At 37.5% G+C, this 21,422-nt stretch overlaps 1 protein-coding gene across 3 annotated transcripts in view; it reads right to left on the bottom strand.

The window, feature by feature from the left end:
* The window catches only part of PHIP (pleckstrin homology domain interacting protein), a 114,842-nt gene that overhangs the window by 53,512 nt on the left and 39,908 nt on the right, over window positions 1-21,422 (bottom strand). For 2 of the 3 annotated variants that reach the window (XM_050314255.1, XM_050314256.1), the window contains exons 12-15: window positions 21,316-21,356; window positions 17,033-17,131; window positions 14,914-15,067; window positions 13,956-14,090 (exon numbers count right to left, since the gene is read on the bottom strand). In XM_050314255.1, the coding sequence (XP_050170212.1) occupies window positions 13,956-14,090; window positions 14,914-15,067; window positions 17,033-17,131; window positions 21,316-21,356 (429 nt within the window). The remainder of the gene's footprint in view (window positions 1-13,955; window positions 14,091-14,913; window positions 15,068-17,032; window positions 17,132-21,315; window positions 21,357-21,422) is intronic. The other variant, XM_050314254.1, reaches the window with a different exon arrangement.

The following is a 21,422-nucleotide window of genomic DNA, read 5'->3' as shown; positions in this document are numbered from 1 at the left end:
GATACTGTTCTCTCTTACAGGCTGAGACAAAGACAAGAATTCTAAATCCTTTCCCCATGGTCTTACAACACACCCACACCCCTGCACATCCCCCAGTGACAGAGGCTGCTACACCTATTACCAGTGCTTTGAGGTGTTTGATAAAGGTCTTTCTTACTACAAATAATTTCTCTAAAAGTCAAATGAGTTTCTGAATTAGCAAAAGAGAAACATAAACCCATGTAAGTTTCATGTCCTCTTTTGCCCCTTATTCCAGAAGAAATGAACAGAAGTATCTTATAGAAAGAGATGGAAAATAAAAACAGAGCTCCAAGCAAGTGACACTAACATTGCAACAGTCAGGTATGCAGAATTTAATTTAGCTAAGCAAGATCCAACTACCACAACAAAGTTACAACTTTGTGCTGCTTTTTGCATATAGAAAGTTCATTATATTAAAGGGAGACAGTTGGTGAAGGCAGGTGGAAAGCAGAAGGAATTTCAGCACAAGAATAAGTTTTGTAGAAATATAGTAAAAAAATTGGAAAAGAGGTATTTTATACATAGAGATTTCTGTTTCCTTTCCCTTCCTCCAACAAAGGAAACATCAAAGTGTCAAGCTTCCTAACATTCAAGTCCTACTTAAACAAAATTTCAGGGTTCTCCTGGAACTTAAGTTTTGAAGACTTTTTGTTTTCCAAGGACAACAAGGCATGTTGTGGGAAGAACTATTTGCTATTCATGGTGAGGGGGAAAATGAGAAATAGAAGGAAAAAAAATTCAACTATTAAGATGATGAGGTTTTTTAATCCTTTCCATCAAGAAATAGTTTGGATGGGCCATTTTCAAGAACTCCCTGGGGACTAGAGTGTTAGTTGGAAAATATTCCCTTCTGATGTAAAGGAAAAGAATAGAGTTCTACTATTTAGGGACAAGTACAATACAAATAGTTTTACTCTAAACATGTCCAGAATCTGTTTTTAAAAGTGCTTTTGGAAAGGGCAACTGTAAGACCTTTAAATACAATCCTTCAGGTCTGAAGAACAAATACTTGGAAATAAAGATCCTTATAAGAACAAAAATTATTGTTGAGGATAACTGTCCAAGATATAACTACTATTATAAATTAAAAACAAAGCCTACCAGAGTGTGTTACTCAGTAGAATTTTCTTTTAAACAAAACTATTTGGGGTTAATAAATCACACCTTACAATGGAATTTCTTCAATAATAAAGCTAAAACAGAGGAGCTGGTCACTTGGAACAGAAACTAAATGGAAAGGGAAGCTGTAGTGAATCAGTGAAGCTGTTACTTCAGCAAGCTAGATAAAGAGCTTCATCAAGAAGGAAGCTGCCTTCCCCACTCCATCCTTTTTAAATCAAAGATGCAAGAGCTACTTGAAGACTGTATCCCAAAGAAAATATAAAGTGCTTATTGCACCTGCAACCTTACCCTGCCAAGTATGAAGATTCAATGGTGAAGGCAAGAGAGTGCTCACAAGAACAAAGAAAGCAGTGATTAATTGAGAACTGTCACAGAATCATAAAATGGTTTGGGTTGGAAGAGACCTTAAAGATCACCTAGTTCCAAACCCCCGCCATGGGCAGAGGCACCTTCCACTAGATCAAGTTGTTCAGAGCCCCATCCAGCCCAGCCTTGGACACTTCCACAGATGGAGAGTCCATAACTTTGCTGAGCAATCTATTCCAGTGCTTCAGCAAAGGCTGTGTTCCAACAAAGGGCTGTGAAGAGTGAAGGTGTTAAGACACTGATGGTAGTAAAACAAGTAGCATGGATTCTTCAGCCAAAAACAGGGAAGAACCAGTAATGCTACACAATGAGGACTAAGAAAAGATTAATTACTAATTTTAAGTCTCAGCTCCAAGAATTAAGAGTCCAATCTGCCCATATTTTCAATAGCAAGGAAACAAGTGAACATTGGTACATCCTGAAGGGAGGAATGATGATGAAAGAAGAGAATAAAAAGGGATGACTTTTTCCTCTCAGTTTTGAGGAGAGTTATTGTTTGCCCCAAACCAGGGAGAACAGAGCTGCCAAACTTGTACACAAAGAAATGTCTTAGATGCATAAAAATTATTTGTTGTAGAAAAACAGAATAGTACCACCTACAGTGCACTGTACAGAGCAAACTCAATAATAAGCCTTTCTGAACTGTTATCAATAGATAGTATGAAACACCTAAAACCCAGTATTCAAGTAAAAGACGTGAAGGGGAAAAAAAGAAAAAAATCAAGTAAAATGAAAATTAATGAAGAGTAGAGAGTACCAGAGAAACTTAACAGACTTTCTTCAGTAAAGTAACTAACTATTTAATGCCAAGAAAATATAATTCATCCAACCTAGCTAGATTTCAAAACCATAATAAGGTACTGAAAACTTGGCTTAAGTGGAGCAGGTTGTGATTAGTAGGAGAAATGCAGAGTAGGTAAACTTTCTAAGGAAAGGATAGCAGTTATTGATTTTTAAAGACACACGGAGCTAAAAGGATGTTATCACTGAAGTTTCTCAAGCCAGGCCTCTCTGTCATTGACTCTAGAAAAAATAAGAGCCCTTCGATGTAATGAACATCAGGAAATAATCCAAGGAGAACAGATTTGGGACAGCGCAGATCATATCAACTGAAGCAATTAAAAGCCAACAGGACAAAATGCAAAAGGTCATGAACTTAGTAAGATTAATTAGAAATAACTTACTAGCACACTTTAATGAAACTCAGTCTACATACAGTCACACTACACATTTCTATCATGTCTCCCAACACAAGTCATCAACACTGTTTTAAAAAAAATCAGTGAACTAAGCCTCTACCCTGAGGTGGAATCATCCTTCATGTTAAGGGACTGAGGTAATTAGCTGGAAACACAGTGAAAAAGATCACTGTGTATTTGTTGCAATCCATCACATATAATGCATCAACAAAAAGAAAACTTCTAAGCTAGACCAGAAGAGAAAGTGTATATGTGCTAGACAAACAGACAACGATAAGAACAAAATCTTCCAAAGCAATACACATATTTTTTGCTTCCCATGTTCGAGGTAAGTAAATTCTAAGACAAACAGCTACAGAGAAATATTTCCACTCATCATGAGAATGGACAACCTACAAGCTCAGATTTATATGGACACTAAGGAAAGAGCACTATTTTGTATGACTACTAAAACACCTTTAGCAGGAAGAGAACTACTCTACTTAAATGCATAGGAACAAATGAATATTAGTTACAAGCAACATTCAAACTTGAAAACTGAAATTTAGATTCTAACGATCACAACCACAGTATGCTAGAAAAATGTTCTAAAACTAGCAAAAAAGCAATGCTAACTAAATGTTATTAAAACATATAACCTCTTTCATAAGTGATGAAAGCACATCAGAGCTGCTCAAGTCAAATCAGTCTCCAAGTATTTGGAAGTTCCTTTGAAAGTTTGTGCTCCCCTTTGCTTTATGGAACAATCTATAACCACAGCATGCTTCCATGGTAAGTCAAAAAATATCTACAGACTTCCTGCCAAGTTAGAAGAGGTTGCTACACATTTGGAGGAGTGGAAAGAAGATTTAATTTTTAACACAATTTAAAAAAATAAAAAATAAAAATCCAGCAGGTCTTCTACACTGCTTCCAGAGCAGTAACAAGGGATCAAATGGTAGAAAGAGGACTAGAAGTAATTAAATTAAGAGTAACATATTTACTAAAAATGTTTCTTTCTTCCTACCAATCAAGTCAGTCATCCATTCAGGAACACTGCATTTGTCTTGAAAGATGAAATCTTTCAATGAAAGATGGATGCCTGAAGTTATATAAAGGTTATATATAAATTATTTACAGCTTTTCTTAAAGAAGATTTTTTTTAATATACGTCCTGCATACTCAGTATTAGCTTCTATTTGAACTATTAGAGCATTATGTTGGTTTTGCTCTTCAGCATCCTCAAGATGTGCTCTTACATACTATTCAAAGGTGGAACCTCTCAAAAATTTCAAAACCATTTCAGTAGGACTACATGCAAACTGCTTCAAAATAATGCATCTATAACCTCACTTAAGTCATTCTATACTTCTTATATGACTACAAAACCTGACCTAAAAATATATCTAAAAGTCCCACATAATTCCACTGGAAGTGGAAGACTTTATGCGGGCCACAGCATAAGAAATAACTGTTTTTACAGCTCTAGTTCACACTGGAAATTACAATACATTGTCCATATGAGCAAGCCATGTACCTTTTAGACATTAGTCCAAAAAAACTGCCTTGTGTAGCAGAAAGTCCATGCACAGAGCATTCTGCTGAGCTGTCCTAGATGGAACTTCATCTTTCAAGTTCTTCTGACTGGGACTCCCATTTTTTGATATGTCTTTTAGCCTAAAACTAATAAGTAGCTGCTAACAAAGACCTAGTTAGGCCAGGTAGGTTAACTGTTTAAAGGAAAGGAAACGATGTTGTAAGCAATATGATAATGCTGTTATGGCTTTAGTTTGCCACATTGCATTGATAGTAGAAGCAGAATTACAAAGTAAGAAACCACATCACACAGATCAGTGGAAGGCTAGACTTCAGAAGATGGGGCAAGAAAACACATTAAATACACAAACGTAAGTAGGTGTAGCATAGGAATTGCCTGTAATGAAGTGTCCACTTAAAGCTAAAAATAAAGGACAGTCAACAACTGGCTCTCTGAAGGAGCAGGAACACACAGAAAAACCCGACTGCAACTTAAGTAGTCTCTGCTTGATTGACAATTTGCAGGAAGAAACCCTTTTGACCTGAATCAGTTAATGCCATAACACTGACAGTAAATTCTAAACAAAACAAGGATTAAACTGTACTAAAACATTTAAACAGTCATTAACAGGGAATGTGTGTGTCCAAATTCAGACAAACTAGACATCATTGCCATTATGAAATACATTCCTACCATGACCTCCATGGGGGTCTCCAGTATTTCTGACTGATTTATATAAACACATAAAACATGTGAAGAGGGCAGAGAGATTGGGCAGGGAGACAACCAACACATCAGTGCATCAAGATAGTCTGATTCTTCAGCCGTACTGCAGACTCTCCATTAACTTCAAGTAGGGTCAAAATTACACTCTACAATTTCCATTGTATAAATCAGGAAAATTCTTACAGGCTTCAACTTGACCCTTTTATGATCAAGTTCTGTACATGACAATTTCAGCCACTGCTTATGATAATAGTTTCAAATAAAAATACAGTATAGCCAAGCTAAGAAATTGTTTCTATTAAAAATTTTCAAAAGACACATTGTTAAAAAGTTGGGGAAAATGTATAAGTTAAAAAAAGCTCATGAAATGCAACTACCATACATCCTACAAAAGAAATTAAGGACCCACTTGGAAAGAAACGCATGGAACCAGGAACAGCACCAGACAACTTTACATTAATTAGACAATCAGCCATCTACAGACTTGGGGACAAAACACTCAGACATTGTCTTCTGCAATCTCATCCTTATTTCTTAGTGTCTGTGTGGCTGTAACTTTCAACCTTAATATCAATATGTGGGTTGGTTTTAGTTTATGTTTACTTTTTTTAACATAAAAACATATTTAGTATAAAAAATTATCTGCAATTACACTGATTACCTACTATGTGGCTATGAAAAGGCATATATTTACCATGGTAACTTCACATTGTAAATGTAAAACAAAAATCAGTATGAATGTACCCACTTGCTTCAAAGTTTTCTCACAGGATGCATGACAGTATACATTTTCAGTTTCAAAAACAAGTTTAATGTTTTAAAAACACTTATTGCCTTGTTAAATTATCTATTTCCTGATTTTGTGCCAGCATTTCTAAGTATAACCTGTTTCACTAAGTCACCATGTGAAATAAAAGCACCACTTCAGAGATATACAACTATAACCATCACATAACCAGAAGAGGATGACCTTACAAGGTAGGTTAGTATCTGCGTGCTGATTCTATTGCTCCAATTGTTTCCAAAGGCGACCAAATGAAATAAAGCAATTTCGAGATCACCCTCAAAACAACCTTATCAAATCCACTATTTGTTTCTTCAGCCCAAGGCTTCTCAAAGAAAGAAACAACCTGAAAAAGAAAACTAAGGACCAATAAGAATCACTTTTTTTTTTTTTTCCTTTACTATAGCACAGTCCTAAGAGCTTGGGTCTAAACTTTAAGATGGGTCAGGAAATCAAGAGACCTAAAAATAAGTTTGAGTATTCACAAATAAGTTATATTCTCTTGATTGTATGAAGGCATTACATACTTCACTCCATGGAAGTTTAAAACATAGTCTAATGAAAGCTATTACAGCAGACTAATAAGTAAATAAGGTTTCAATGAGCAGTTCTGCACTATTCCAAGATCCTTCCAACACACCTGTTCTTCTACCTAACTTTTGTAGTGGTAAGTGTTAGAAATAGGGTCACGTTGTAATCCTTTAAGGAAGGAAAAGCAGATGTTGCAAAGGACTTGCTCAAGTGCAGATGCAGTGAAATAAAACTTTTGTTCTTCACAAACAGTACTTCAGGAATACCCAGACATAAGAACTACAGCTTTTCAAAAATGTCTATCAAGTTTTATTTACATAACTGTCTCACTTCATGTACCTAACACTGACATACAGAGATTAAAAATTGAATTCAAAATTATTTGAATTTTAAAGTAACATATATAATCCTTTCTCTAAAAATTAAATCGTGCCAAGAGAGGAATTATTCATGTTTGCTTGAAAACTACATAAACAAGTTGTGGCAATTTTTCCCCTTTGAGGTATTTTCTCTGTAATTTGTGGTAAAACAAATACATTAAGTCAGTCATGCTAAATAGCTGGTCTTAAATCTTGCTAAGCAATCCCAATTGAATTTGTCCCATTGAATTTAAGACTTTATTAGAGAAGCCAACCCAAGCTACTGATCAACTTGGTAAGACAGGTTAAGACATTCAATTTTTACAATTCTATAGATGAAAGCAGAAGACATTCAAATTTTACAGTTCCATAGCTAAAGAGTTTGCAGACTCATTAACATTTTTATCCTGCTGCAAGGTTACAAGCTTTTTTGGATTTGGTTTAGTTTTTTCTTGAGTTGGTTATTTTTTTTTCCTCAAGCATCATTGACTTCTGCAGTACTTTCTGAACTCCAACCAAGAACATAAGCAAAAAATCAGCCTCCAAGTTTGTTAGGGTCACTGCTAAGTGGCTTATGGCTGTTGAACTCTATATTCAACAACATTTTATATCTAAGTACTTTAAGAAGTTTTTCAGGACCAAGAGCTGCTGTTTCCTATTAATATACCTGTTAAGGAGAATGACTATGTTTAGGTTTTGATGTGGCAATATAATGCCAAGTCATGTAATTTTATCTTGCTGAAAGGATCCTTAACTGCTTATACGAGGTTCCGGTAAGATGTCTTCTCATACTTTCAGAAAAACAAGTTTTGTCCTCATTTATCTTTTAGCTGTGACAATTTTTCTTTAGAAGAAAAAAGAACAAAAAAAGAAATATAACTTTTCTTATGCAGATAAATCCAGATTTTATCCTAAAATTTTAACTAATTTGCTTCTGGACTGACAATTTAAAATGAAGTTGGACCAAATAATGTTACTAAATTTAATATGAAAATTCCAACTGCAAAACTTGAACTTATTAGAAAAGTGACACTTTTCAATTCAGCTGCTTACATAGTACCTGTTCTAATGCATGCTTTTTTAATACACGTGGAAGAAATTATGCTCATCACACTGGCTAAATCTTTAAATAACCTATCAAACACTTTGTGAAATAAACACAAAAGTGAGTAAGTCCTTACTTTGCTTAAAAAAATGTTCATATTTAAGGTCTAAGTTTCATATTCTATTGATAATTAATAAATATATTAGAAAGAATATACCAAATCACAACGAGCCACAAGCTTTCTAGTTCTGGATACAATGCCTATTTACATAAAATTTAACTAATGCATTTTACATGGAAGTGTGGGACTGACTATTCCTCATGAGCTTCCAGAAGGAGAGTGTCTAGAATCAAAGCAAACAGCTGGGATTCTGATACAGAGATCTAGATGAAAAAACAAATCACCTCTTTCCCCCCCACCCCTAAAGCGAGAAGCCTCATTTTACCTTACAGCAACTACAGCTATCAATGACCCTGTCCTTCTAGGTCCCAATGAAAGAGTATGTCTTAGCTCCAGGATCAGTTTTTCCAGAATAGCCAAGAAATGCAACTGTGGCCTGCACCTTCTCCAGTACTGATGCAACAGGCAGGTCAGTCTCTCTCACACTTTGCAATCTTAAAGGTTTGGTTTATTTCTTTTTTCTGACTGTTTCATAAAAGTGGAACAGAGGGCATAAGAACAACAAACACCAATTCAAGCACTAAGAGTTATACAATCATCCACTATTCTTTAACTACCAATATGGTTTCCAAGGCAAGCAACATTTACTCAGTGACACAGAGGATAAGAGACAGTGGTGCTTCTGGAAGAGATTAAAGCTTTTCTTTCACAAATATAACTGAGTTACTTGTCATTTCAAAGGAAACTGAGGGTGGGAAAGGGGGAGAGCAGGTTCAGTTAGAATTTCTTCCTCCTTCTCCAAAAGAATCAGAAGGTTGCTTCAAATCACTAGTTAACATATTTCAAATTCTAATGCATTTCTGAAACATACTCCTGGTATTTCTACATGCTCTGATGAAATGTGCTTTGGCATTTAGAAGAAGACTCATCATCAAATTCACAACACTTAGAAATATACAGTGTGACCTTTAAGTGTCAAAGGCTAAGGTGGCTTAGCTTTCCAGCAACTCAGATAGTCACAAAGGTAGGAGGATTTTGAAGTATTCATATCTGTGAATTTAATACAAGATCATAAAAACATTCTTTTTGTATCAGTATTTCAAAGCATTCTTCAGAATATGATGAAAGGACTAAGGCCACCTTTGCACTGAGTTCAAAGCTGGCTCCAGAACTACCACACAGAGCGTGTTGCAAAGGACACCACAATACATGACTATGCTAAGAAAGACTGTCTTAAAGCTACAGTAATGTAATAAGAATCAGGCCAAATGAACACTTCACAATTGGGAAAACATTAAGATTACAAATAAGCAAAGGTTTTCAGGCACACAGGAGGCCCCTGAGGCACAGGAATCATGTCAGACACTGCCTGACTTATCAAAGATGCAACTCACAATGAGAGTCAATTCAGTAAGACAGAAGAGCAACGCCTAGCCACAAAACATCTTTTGTTGTTAGTTTTGTTTGGGATCTTTTGGAAATCTGTTGACGAGGAGAATAATTTTTTTCTTGAAAGGCTTCGATACTCCTACTTAACTAATTTCTACATTACACAAAGATTTCTTAAACATCGGAAGGCTAAGGCTTTATCAACCAGAACACAAGCTTTCTGATTGAGTAATTGCAGTACCTACCTACAGAATCTGCCAAGTCATATATCAGATTTAGGCAAAGCAATGACATTCAAAGATGCAGTAAAAATTCCAGTATTTTACAGTAAGAAATATCATAAAAATGCCTGCTCTCCCCTAATCTTTCTTGCCACTGTAGTACAGTCTTCATACTTTCAACAGCATACTTTTAAGTAACAGGAGTCACCATATGTTCCTGCAAGTGTTCATAAAGATATGCTGTAAGCCAAATTATTTAGGAAAAAAAAAAAAAAAAAAACACCACCACACAACAAAAAAAACCCCACCACCAATCCAAAGGAAAAGAACAGAACTACAGGGCTGTAGTGTTCTCAAATCTTTTAGGAAACTTGTTTTAATATTCTTCTGCAGGGTAGTCCACTCATGGGACAAGAACTATCAGCTTTATCACAGGAGAAACCTATACTCAAAGGCCCCAAACAGAATGCTTTTATCAAGCAGTCTCAATCAGCAGAGCTCAGCCCCAAAAGCTACTGCTTAAAGGAAACCACCTAAGTCCAAAAAATAACAATCAAGGGCAGCACTGTAACACCACAAACCTATTTAGGGTCAGACTCAAGACACTAGAGTACTTAATGTCCAAATTGCAACACCAACCAAAATTCAATCACCAAACCAAACAAAAAGCTGTGCATCTGCTTAACTAGTTATCTCATACATTCTCAGAATTGAGAATCTTCTGCCTAAGGGAACTAAAAACATTAAGGCTAAGCTGCAGCATTTACCATCCAAGTGACAACCCTGGCATTGCTAACAAACCAACAATGTCAGATTTTTAAAGAAGTAACTTAGTGAGAACACCTGAAAGAAAACAGATGCTATGACAGGAACTGAATGGTGTACAGCTTCTACTTACGACCTAACAGAACATTCATCCTGCAAATTCAAGTCTGCCTGAAGTCAAAGATAATTTCTACCACTTTCTAATTTACCTAGAACATGATCTCTCCACAGTGCCACAACTTCAGGGGAATATTGTGAAGAAGTCCTGTCTAGACATTTATAGCCAAGATGCCCTCCTAGGTAAGTGGCAGAAGTTGAACTAAGCACCTTACCACCACAGAGAGAACAGAATCTAAGGTCTTCGATTTCCCAGCTCTACAGCTAAGACAATCCCAAAATGTGAGTGCCACCTACTCCTTCGCCCTCCTTTAGGAAAGCAGAGACCTCCCTCAGTTGTCAGAAAACTGCCTTACCACACAAGGGATACAGATGCTTTGTTGCAGCTTTAGTACGAAGTTGCCTTTCAAATATATCTCTACATACATTATCATGCAGTTGCTTTCACTAGACAGCCCACCATTCAGTGTATTTTTTCCACTGGATCATCCACTAAGACACATATATCTCATGCACTGTTCAGCAAAATGAGCCACAATTTAAACATTTACAAGGGTCTATGCTGTTCCTCTGTAGCAATGACACTATTTTTGTGAAATATCTATGGTCTGGAACAGTTGGCTGCAGCAACCACTTAAGGTTTACTCTCTCTTTTTGGAATGCTCAGTTGTACCTGGGAAATACAGCATGTGAAACTGCCCTAATATTACAACACTAAAGCCACAATCTCATTGGTAGCTGTATTAAGTCAGGACTGGTACGAATATTACATAGGCCAAAAAAAAAAATACCTGCATTCACACTCGCAATTTAAAACCACCTCAGGACTTATTTGTTGCATCTCAAAATTGCTTAAAAAGCTTTAACCATCTCACAGTCTTGATATTTCTATGACAAATTTCACTCTCTGGCATAGCAAACACATTCTGTGAGTTTAGGTACTCAGGTCACTGAATTAAACCAGTTTTGAGTGTCCATGAACTCCAACACCAGTTTGTCCAATGCTTACACAACTAGACCAAGTGAAGTGAAGACTACAGGTCAAAACATGAAATAGATAAAATATATATACTTACTAAGAGTAAACCCATGTGACATTTACAGGACTAAGATTACTATTAATCAAAAAGACCAAAATCTGGCAAACAGACCAAATACTCTTCAAATTAACCATGACAGTGACAAATGATTTAATAGAAAATCTTAAGTTTAAAAACCTGGGAGAGAACGTTCTGTAGCATCACCAGAGTCACTTAGTGGGACTGATTTGTAACCAGTAAGGCACAAATAAATGAGGGAATCAAAGTTCAAGTTAAATGCAAAACAAAAATTATACTTGGTTACTATGGCTTTCTCTGCAATTTCACATTCACTGACTAGATAAAAGAATTAAGTTTCAAACTGATTGACAATGCTTGCATCCCTCGAATTTATTATTTTTTTTTTCTACTGACAATGAAAGCATTTGAAACAGGATGAAAAGCAACTTAAAAATATCCAACTCTATTTTAGGGATCTGCCACAAGGCTTTCAATGTAAAAGCAATGCACCTAAGATAGGAATACCTGACTGGATTAACATTAAACCAACAGTCATCTATTAATCTGCTAATTCAGACAACAACCCCAAGGTCTCAACTTTTTTTTAAGGAGTTGTTGCTATGACAAAGTCACCCAGTGTTAGTTCTGGTACCACAGACCAGGCATTGATAATGAGAAGTTCTTGAATGGTAAAGCAGATACGTCATTCAACTCATAGGTTTGGTTGCTCCAGGTGATGATCCCTGTTTGATCCAAAAGAACCCAATCTGTAAAAATTCCCCATCCTCTGAACAGAAATACAAATACTGTTTATCAGTAGTATGAGATGATATATTGAGCAAGTCAGTGAAGGTAACAGTGTTTTTCAGAATAATTTAATAGTGGCTGATCTATTGATGTTCCTCAGCTGATATGCCATTTAGGAAATGGAGAAGACTGGCAGCTCTGTATGTATTTGTGCCCTCCTGCAGTAAACCAGAACACTTAACATTTGCAGCTCTGTGAGGTGACTGTGCAGTGCCCTCTTCCTAACTCCCATTATCTAAGAAAACCTCTAATTTTCTTCCATGTCCTTTGAAGCACTGAACACAGAAGACATAGAGAAATATTCAGACCATAGAGAGATGCCTCTCTTGCATATGTGGCTCATACAACCTAATCAATGAGTTTGAGACAAACTGATTGCCAGATTTACAATTCCCCTTACCTCACATAGCAGACAGATTTTGCCATATTAATTTCTAGCATGAAGCACAGATTACTAGTTGGTGAGATTTTCTGATTGTCTACAAATTTCTTTGAGTCTGAAGATCTTAAAATATATATGACTTTACGCTTTTTAGGTGTTTGTGTTGCACTGCACTCTCAAAATAAGTATTTCGGTCTTTCAGGGGTTGCCTGACATCACAGGAACCCATAATTTAGATCCTGATAGCTGTAAAATGGACTTGTCTTAAAAAGAACAGATGAGCTCAGCCTCTTCTAACCTTAAACTTCATGAAAACCATCATAGATCCATTTTAAGTAGTACTGGAAAGGCCAGCTAACCATTCAGTGAGAACATAGACCTCCACTGGTAACAGTGATCCGCACTGAGTAATGAAGATTTGTGCTCATAGCTCCAAGATGATTGTCTTGGATCCTTCATAAGTTCAGTTACAGAAATCAGTGCAGAGGGAACATTACTGAACCTAGGTCAGTGCTGAAGTAGTCTCAGTTGCTCTCTCTCTGATTCAGCTTGGCTGAATTTCCTCTGAGACTTTATGAACTGTACTGTACTGCATATCTTAAAATTTTTCTTTAGGTTCAGAGTGACCTTCCTGGCTTGACTTCATTTCTAAACACCCCTTTTTTGAGAGTATGTCTACAGTAGGTCTCTTATTCAGATGATCTTCTTTATACTGGTCTACAAGACTCTGCATTCCAAATGATTCAGCTATTCTACAAAGACTTCTGTAATTTTCTGCAGGAGACAAAGTCTGAATTGCATAACACATCATCACCTCTTTGAGGAAAATGATATGTACAAAAACCCACTTAATATCAAGGAACAGATGAAAATACCTATTGCATCCATCTTGCAGGAGGATTAGTTTAATGCAGAACAGGCCAAATCTGAAATCTGCATGTGGAGGAGCTCTACACAGAAAGGTTGAAAGTACTCAGTCCAGTGGGCCAAGGTAGCACACAACATTGTATGAGATCAGGTAACTCCTGATCTGGCTTCAGCTAGATTAAGAATTAGTAATGCCAAAATAAACCAAGTTCCACCTTGGTTCCCCAGGTAGGAAACAGAGCACTAAAGGAGCATCTCTGTCACCTTGTCTCTTAGGCATGATCTCTGACAATGTAACTAACACACCAATTTTATGTGGATCAAGCATATAGAAAGACAACACTGTTGGTGGACATCGGCACAACGCTATGAAATACAGCCAAAGAAACAACTTCTTACCTAATTTTTACAAAGATTTACTCTTTGCCCCACTAAACTGAACAGCAATTTCTCTTGACTTCACCAGATGCAGGATCTTGCCCTATACACGTTTCAAGATGGTCTATATAAGAATGTACTAAAACCAAAACCTTCAAAATGGTTGCTTTGGCATATCTGCATAAAACACAATAATTACCATGTTGAAGTAAGACCGGATTTTGACCCCTCTTGCCAAATCCCAAACTATGACATTTCCATCATGTCCAGCAGAGAAGAGAACTCTTGGATCAAACGGATGAGGTTCAAGCACAAACACTTCATCTTCATGACCCTGAAAATAAAGACACACCAAGAAGAACAAGAGTATTGTCTCAAATACTTACCTAAGAATTCAATATGATAACACTAGTAACGGTCACATTAAAATATGAAAATGTCCAAAGAACTATTTTGATGACACTTCAGCATTTGGTAATTTCGGGTCTTAATGTTCCACAGATTTCCATATTTTTAGGCAGAGTATTAGTTAGGAATTTAATTTAAACAAATAAGGAATCAAATACCCAACTAAAAGTTAGAGAACATTTCCAAAATTAATACTCCATTTTAAAGATTTGAACTAAGTATTTTCATCTCTAAGCAGAGCATCTAGTTACCTAGTTACCCATTTTCTCGGTTACAAAAAAAAAAAAAAAATCAGATATTAATAAAATTGTTGAATTATTTTAGCTAGAAGACTAATTTTTGGTGGAATGATGTGACTCATGGAAAGATTAGGTTGCACAAGTGTATGCTTAAAGAGGGCAATTTTATCCATTAACACTATTTTAAAAACTGTATCGCGTTAAATAAAGGAGAAAAAAAAAATCCATTTTCCTTCTCTCTTTCAAGATAGCACTTCAGTAAGGAAAAAAAAAAAAAAACAACAAAGTGTCCAAAATTAGTTTCAGACATCTTGAACAGCAACATTTATTTGCAACTTTAAAGTTTTATTTTCTAATAAGTAGCTGACAGACATCTCTATTGCACTTCAATTATCTGGAAACATTTGTCAAGGCAGTTTTCATACAGGAAAAAACATATAAGGAAGAATGTTGATGATGTACACGTAAATTTTGCATTCAGGATTGATAAATAAAGATGAAACACTTTACCATGAGAATGTGGATGAGTTGACCAGTAAAAGAATTCCAAACTTTCAGAGTCATGTTATTTACTGCAGTTATAACGGAGTTGTCATGGCGGTCCCATGCCACCATGGTCACTTTCAGCTTTGTGATCTTATCTTCAACTCCTTGCAAACTTTGTCTAAAACAAAAGAGCAAAAAAATTCAAAGCAATTCTAGCATGCCAAAATAGTTTAATGCTACTAACAAGCTAAAGTATTTATATATTTTGCTGTATTATTAAGAACAGATGCATTACTTCTTCAAGAAACTGGAGAAATGAAAGATATTTTCCATTATGTAGCACATACAATCACAAAGAATTGTAGACACTTAAACAATTATAGGGTCTTCTTAGTATCTTACATAAGATGTTGATCTGTTTTTTCCAGAAAATGCCCTCTGATACATGACCTAACACAATTAAATTTTATAGTTACAGTATTTGTTGTGACATCTAAAGAATGAAAATCCAAATAAATCAACCTGTGAACATCAATTTATCCTGGATAATATTTGTAGTCCAAAATATGGAGAAAAGTATTCTATACGTTTAAATTAGTTAAATTCTCAGGCTACATGTAGTATTACACCACTACCTCTGCATCACTTTACTATTGATAATAACAGTTCTTAATCTTGCATGAAATCCAAACAATAGTCATCTGTAATCTACCAGAATACTCCAAAATTACATTTTTGTCAGTGTGGCTTAAAGACTAATCACCCTTGAATTCTCAAGCACATTTATTTCTGGGAAATTATCAGCCAAATGCAACAACTCCATGTTACCACCAAGTAGATAAGACACAGAATCTTCCATATAGTAAGCACTACAACACATTACACAATAGTATATATTGCACAACTCAATAATAGAAAATGTAGTTGTAGCCAGATTCCTTTCTAGATTTGATGCAGAACCCAGGAGGCTTTATAAGTTGAATTCACTCTTCCCTTTCAGTGCAGCAATTTTATTTTCTTTGATAAAACTGTGCTTGTGTAGAAAAGATCAAATTTTGAATTGTACTCATCCCTCTAGTCACAAGAGCACAACAGAATTCTGCTAAAGGTGCTTTACAGAAATGAGCAGTTCAGGTTCTCAGACAAATTCAGCATTTATGACCACAATGAAGAAGAACTTGTACTTATTTTCCCAGAATCAGTTAAAATTAAGAATTTTTACTGAGTAACTCAGTCCATTATCAAAGCACCAGTGTTTTATACACTCTTGTCCAACAGTTTGATTGTCATGTTTTCCTGCATCTGTCAATTACTGACAAGATACTGTTTGATCTAAACATCTAACTAAATTACAGCTTCTTTAGCCTTCTCTTCCATCCCTCTCTTGGTCTTTAAAACATATTTCCACAGGATTACTCCTGAAAACATTTTATTTTTTTTTCTACTTAGTAGTGGTTCTTCAAACCACTCCATATGAACAGTAAGGGGAAGAAGGTTTATCCCTTAAACCTGATGTACATCTTTTTAATGTTTCTTAACTGGAAAACAGCTTCATGCCAAAATAAAAAGGTACACAACAAAATAAAAAGCCACAAATCTTACTAAGTAATTCTCCATCTTCAAGCATCTTTCCTTGCTGGTTCTAATGTACAGAAGTTTCTCATACCTACAAACTCTCGTAAATTCTCAGATTGTTTTAATAAACGAGAACCCATTAAAGAGCAAGTGATTTATCTGCTCTGGCATGCTCTATGAAAAAAACTCTGTACTGCTCAGTCTCAAGAACAGATCTGACCTGGTTCTCTTGCTCCAAAACTAAATGTCTATGTAAAAAGCCATATAAATTTGACCTTTAGTGGGTTTTGAGTAATTTTTGTTCTTTTAATCTAATCAAAATACTAGTGGAGCTAGTATCAGGACAAGCTAGCTTCCACAGATGAATATGTAGTCAAATATTTATTTTCATTTCATGGATTTCAAGAGCTATACAAGTATACTGCACATTTAAGCAATAATAATTTAAGCCCCCACTTTTTCTTTTCTCTTGTAGTCTTTTTTTATTTTATTTTTTTTAATAAGTCAGTAAATTATATCAATGGCCCTCAAGAATCTATCTGAGAGCAGAACATTTTATATCACTTACCCTGCTGGGCGAGTAGCCATATCTAGCAAAATGCTTTTCCATTCCTTTCGCTTAAACTGCCAGATTCGTGCTGTTCCATCACGGCTTCCACTCACAAATCTAACAAAAGGGGAAAAATGTTACTCAGAGATCAAAGGCAGATCTGTACAGAAAAGACACTTGAAAATTAACTTCCAGAATTTACACCTCAAAAAAGGAAGTTATGAGTAAGAAGTCCAAAGAGTAACAGAATGCTGTACAAATGGTTTGGAGATGAAAACCCCTTCCCGTATCAGCAAAAAAAAATCAAAAGCCTGCAAAAAGTCAAACCTGCTTTCCTATCCTGAACCCCTTCCAAACTAACTGTTCTTTGACCTTTGGTGTACTTTGCTGAGTTATGATATGGCTCTGGCATAGGGACACCATAACCCAACAAGCATTCTAAGACTGATGCTACTACATTAGGTAAAGCTAAGGAAGAAACTGAAGGGGTAAAAACAGTTGAAGGGCCAGGAGAGCCCTGCCAGCCGAAGTACAGACATGATTTAAAATAAAACCTACTCCTATAATGTATTTACAGTACGAAACTCCAACTTTGATATCTTCTCTGGCTGACCTGTTGCAAAGAAATAAACCCTAATGATGTGATCTGTACTCCCAGTGGCCAAAACTAAGCTAGTACTGTATAAATATTATATTTATCTGAACACATTTATTATTTCCTAGCTTGAGTTTCTCCCCCACCCTTTTATTTCCTAAGGTTCAGGGGTAGGAGGAGGAGAAAGAAGTGGGTGGAGCAAAATATATCATGATAAGTTAGCGAGGCTGATTAGGAGGGCTTTAAACTAGGTTTGAAGGGGGAAGGGGTTGAAACCAGGCTCTCCAGTGATCAGCCTAAGGATGGAAAGCCTGAGTTAAGAATTAAATCAACAGCCCACCTGAAGTGCATGTACACTAATGCACGCAGTATGGGCAACAAACAAGAGGAGCTGGAGGCAATTGTGCAGCAGGAAGGCTATGATGTAGTCGCCATCACAGAAACGTGGTGGGATGACTCGCATGACTGGAGTGCTGCTATGGAAGGCTATAAGCTCTTCAGGAAGAACAGGCAGGGGAGGAGAGGTGGAGGGGTGGCTTTATATGTTAGAGACTCTCTGGACCCTGTTGAACTTGAGGTCAGCAACAATAAGGTTGAGTGCCTGTGGATCAAAATCAGGGGAAGACCAACAAGACTGACATCATCATGGGTGTCTGTTACAGACCGCCCTACCAGGATGATGAAGGGGATGAATTATTCTACAAGCAGCTGGCGGATGTCTCAAAATTGTCAGCCCTTGTCCTTGTAGGTGACTTTAACCTGCCGGATATCTGCTGGGAGCTCAATACTGCAGAGAAGAGGCAGTCTAGGAATTTCCTGGAGTGTATAGAGGACAATTTCCTTCATCAACTGGTAAATGAACCTACCAGGGGTAAGGCCCCACTAGACCTGCTGTTTACAAACAGAGAGGAGCTGGTGGGAGATGTAGTGGTTGAAGGCCGCCTAGGAAATAGTGATCATGAAATAATAGAATTTTCAATACTCAGAGATTCAAGGAGAAACAACAATAAAACCTCTGCGCTGGACTTTCGGAGGGCAGATTTTGACCTATTCAGAAGTCTAGTCCAGAGCATACCCTGGGAAACAACCCTTGAAAACAAGGGAGTCCAGGAGGATGGATGTGCTTCAAACAGGAAGTTTTGAGTGCACAGGAACAGGCCATACCGGTGTGCCGAAAGGCAAGCCGGCGGAGAAGACAGCCAGCCTGGTTAAACAGGGAGATTCTGAAGGAAATCAGGGATAAAAAGAGAGTTTATCGACTATGGAAGAGAGGGCTGGCTACTTACGAAGAATTCAGGAAGACAGCTAGATCATGCAGAAAGAAAATCAGGGATACAAAAGCGCAATTTGAAGTTAAATTGGCCACTTCTGTTAGGGATAACAAAAAGTCCTTCTATAAATACATTAATAACAAAAGGAGGGGCAAAGAAAACCTCCATTCTTTGATGGACTCGGAGGGAAACATAGTTAATAGAGATGAGGAGAAGGCTGAGGTACTTAACACCTACTTTGCCTCAGTTTTTACCAGTAAGACAGGTGGCCCTCAAGGCAACTGGCCTCTGGAGCTGCTAGACAGGAGAGGAAACCAAATAGCCCCCTGTATTCCAGGAGGAAATAGTTAGTGACTTACTGAGCCACCTGGATCCTCACAAGTCTATGGGACCAGATGGGATCCATCCTAGGGTAATGAGGGAGCTGGCAGAAGAGCTTGCTAAGCCGCTCTCCATTATCTTCCAACAGTCCTGGCTCACTGGGGAGGTCCCACATGATTGGAAGTTGGCAAATATCACCCCAATCCATAAAAAGGCTGCAAGGCTGACCCTGGTAACTACAGGCCTGTCAGCCTGACCTCGGTGCCTGGCAGAGTTATGGAACAGATCATCCTGTGTGCAATCACACAGCACCTACAAGATGGACAAGGAATCAGACCCAGCCAGCACGGGTTTAGGAGAGGCAGATCCTGCTTGACCAACCTGATCTCCTTTTACGATCAGGTGACTCACCTGGTGGACGAGGGGAAGGCTGTGGATGTGTCTATCTGGACTTCAGCAAAGCCTTTGACACTGTCTCCCATAATATACTCCTGGAAAAGCTGGCAGCCCATGGCTTGGACAGGGGCACTCTGTGCTGGGTTAAGAACTGGCTGGAGGGCCGGGCCCAGAGAGTGCTGGTGAACGGGGCTGCATCCAGCTGGCGGCCGGTCACCAGTGGTGTCCCCCAGGGACCAGTGCTGGGCCCAGTCCTGTTTAACATCTTTATCGATGACCTAGATGAGGGGATTGAGTCCATCATCAGCAAATTTGCTGATGACACCAAGTTGGGAGGGAGTGTCAACCTACCAGAAGGCAGGAGGGCTCTGCAGAGGGACCTGGATAGACTGGAGAGATGGGCTGACTCCAATGGGATGAAGTTCAACAAGGCCAAGTGCCGGGTCCTGCACTTTGGCCACAACAACCCCTGCAGCGCTACAGGCTGGGCACAGAGTGGCTGGAGAGCAGCCAGGTGGAAAGGGACCTGGGGGTGCTGATTGACAGGAAGCTGAACATGAGCCAGCAGTGTGCCCAGGTGGCCAAGAAGGCCAATGGCATCCTGGCCTGCATCAAGAACAGTGTGGCCAGCAGGAGCAGGGAAGTGATCCTTCCCCTGTACTCTGCGCTGGTGAGGCCGCACCTTGAGTATTGTGTTCAGCTCTGGGCCCCTCAGTTCAGGAAGGATATTGAGGTGCTGGAGCGGGTCCAGAGAAGAGCAACCAGGTTGGTGAAGGGACTTGAGCACAAGTCCTATGAGGAGAGGCTGAGGGAGCTGGGATTGTTTAGTCTAGAGAAGAGAAGGCTTAGAGGTGACCTCATCACTCTCTTCAACTACCTGAAGGGAAGTTATAGCCAGGTGGGGGTTGGTCTCTTCTCCCAGGCAACCAACAACAGGACAAGGGGACATGGGCTCAAGCTCTGCCAGGGGAAGTTTAGGTTAGATGTTAGGAAGAAATTCTTTACAGAGAGGGTGATCAGGCATTGGAACGGCCTGCCCAGAGAGGTGGTGGATTCACCATCCCTGGAAGTTTTTAAAAAGAGATTGGACATGGCCCTTAGTGCCATGATATAGTAATTAAAGTTGGATCAGGGGTTGGACTTGATGATCTTGGAGGTCTTTTCCAACCCAATCTATTCTATGATTCTATTCTATGATAAAAGTGTACATTAGAACATCAAATAAATAAAGGTGTCAGATACTTCATAAGAAACTGAGCCTTTCTCTTCAGCACCTTTCATATCCAACATAAAGAACTTAAAGTTAAACATTGAAAAAACATTAGGTTAGCCAAACAAAACATTGTTAGATCTAGTTTGATGTTTTTTCTGTATAGAGAAGCCACTTAACTGAAAAAACGTTTACATATTAAAATATATCTAAAAATGCACGTATTTTATATGTGACTATATATACATACATACATTTCTTAGGAAGAAATTTAAACTATTTTTATACTCCTTAATTTTGACAAATTTAAAATAATTTAATCATTACAATGAAAACAACTGCTAAACTGAAGAAGTACTATTAAAATGAAATAGTGAGACTCCAACAGCTCTACATGATTTTACTGGATGAAACTCAAAACAGAAAGCTTTTTTTTTCAAATAACTACTTTCAGAAACTGGTATTTACAAATCTCAAAAGACTAGATCAGAATAAATACTGTGCTTACCTGCTACTACTATTAGAAAACTGAATACTGTCAACTTTGTCCTATATAAAAAAGAGTAGAAAAAGAAAAAAATCAAATTCCTCTGAATTACCCATTTTATCCAAATT

Source organism: Myiozetetes cayanensis, unplaced genomic scaffold (genome assembly GCF_022539395.1).
Source record: "Myiozetetes cayanensis isolate MyiCay16 unplaced genomic scaffold, myiCay2020 scf2-11, whole genome shotgun sequence".
Taxonomy (NCBI): domain Eukaryota; kingdom Metazoa; phylum Chordata; class Aves; order Passeriformes; family Tyrannidae; genus Myiozetetes; species Myiozetetes cayanensis.
The sequence above is the reverse complement of the archived record's forward strand: the minus strand, read 5'-3'. Positions and strand labels throughout refer to the sequence as shown.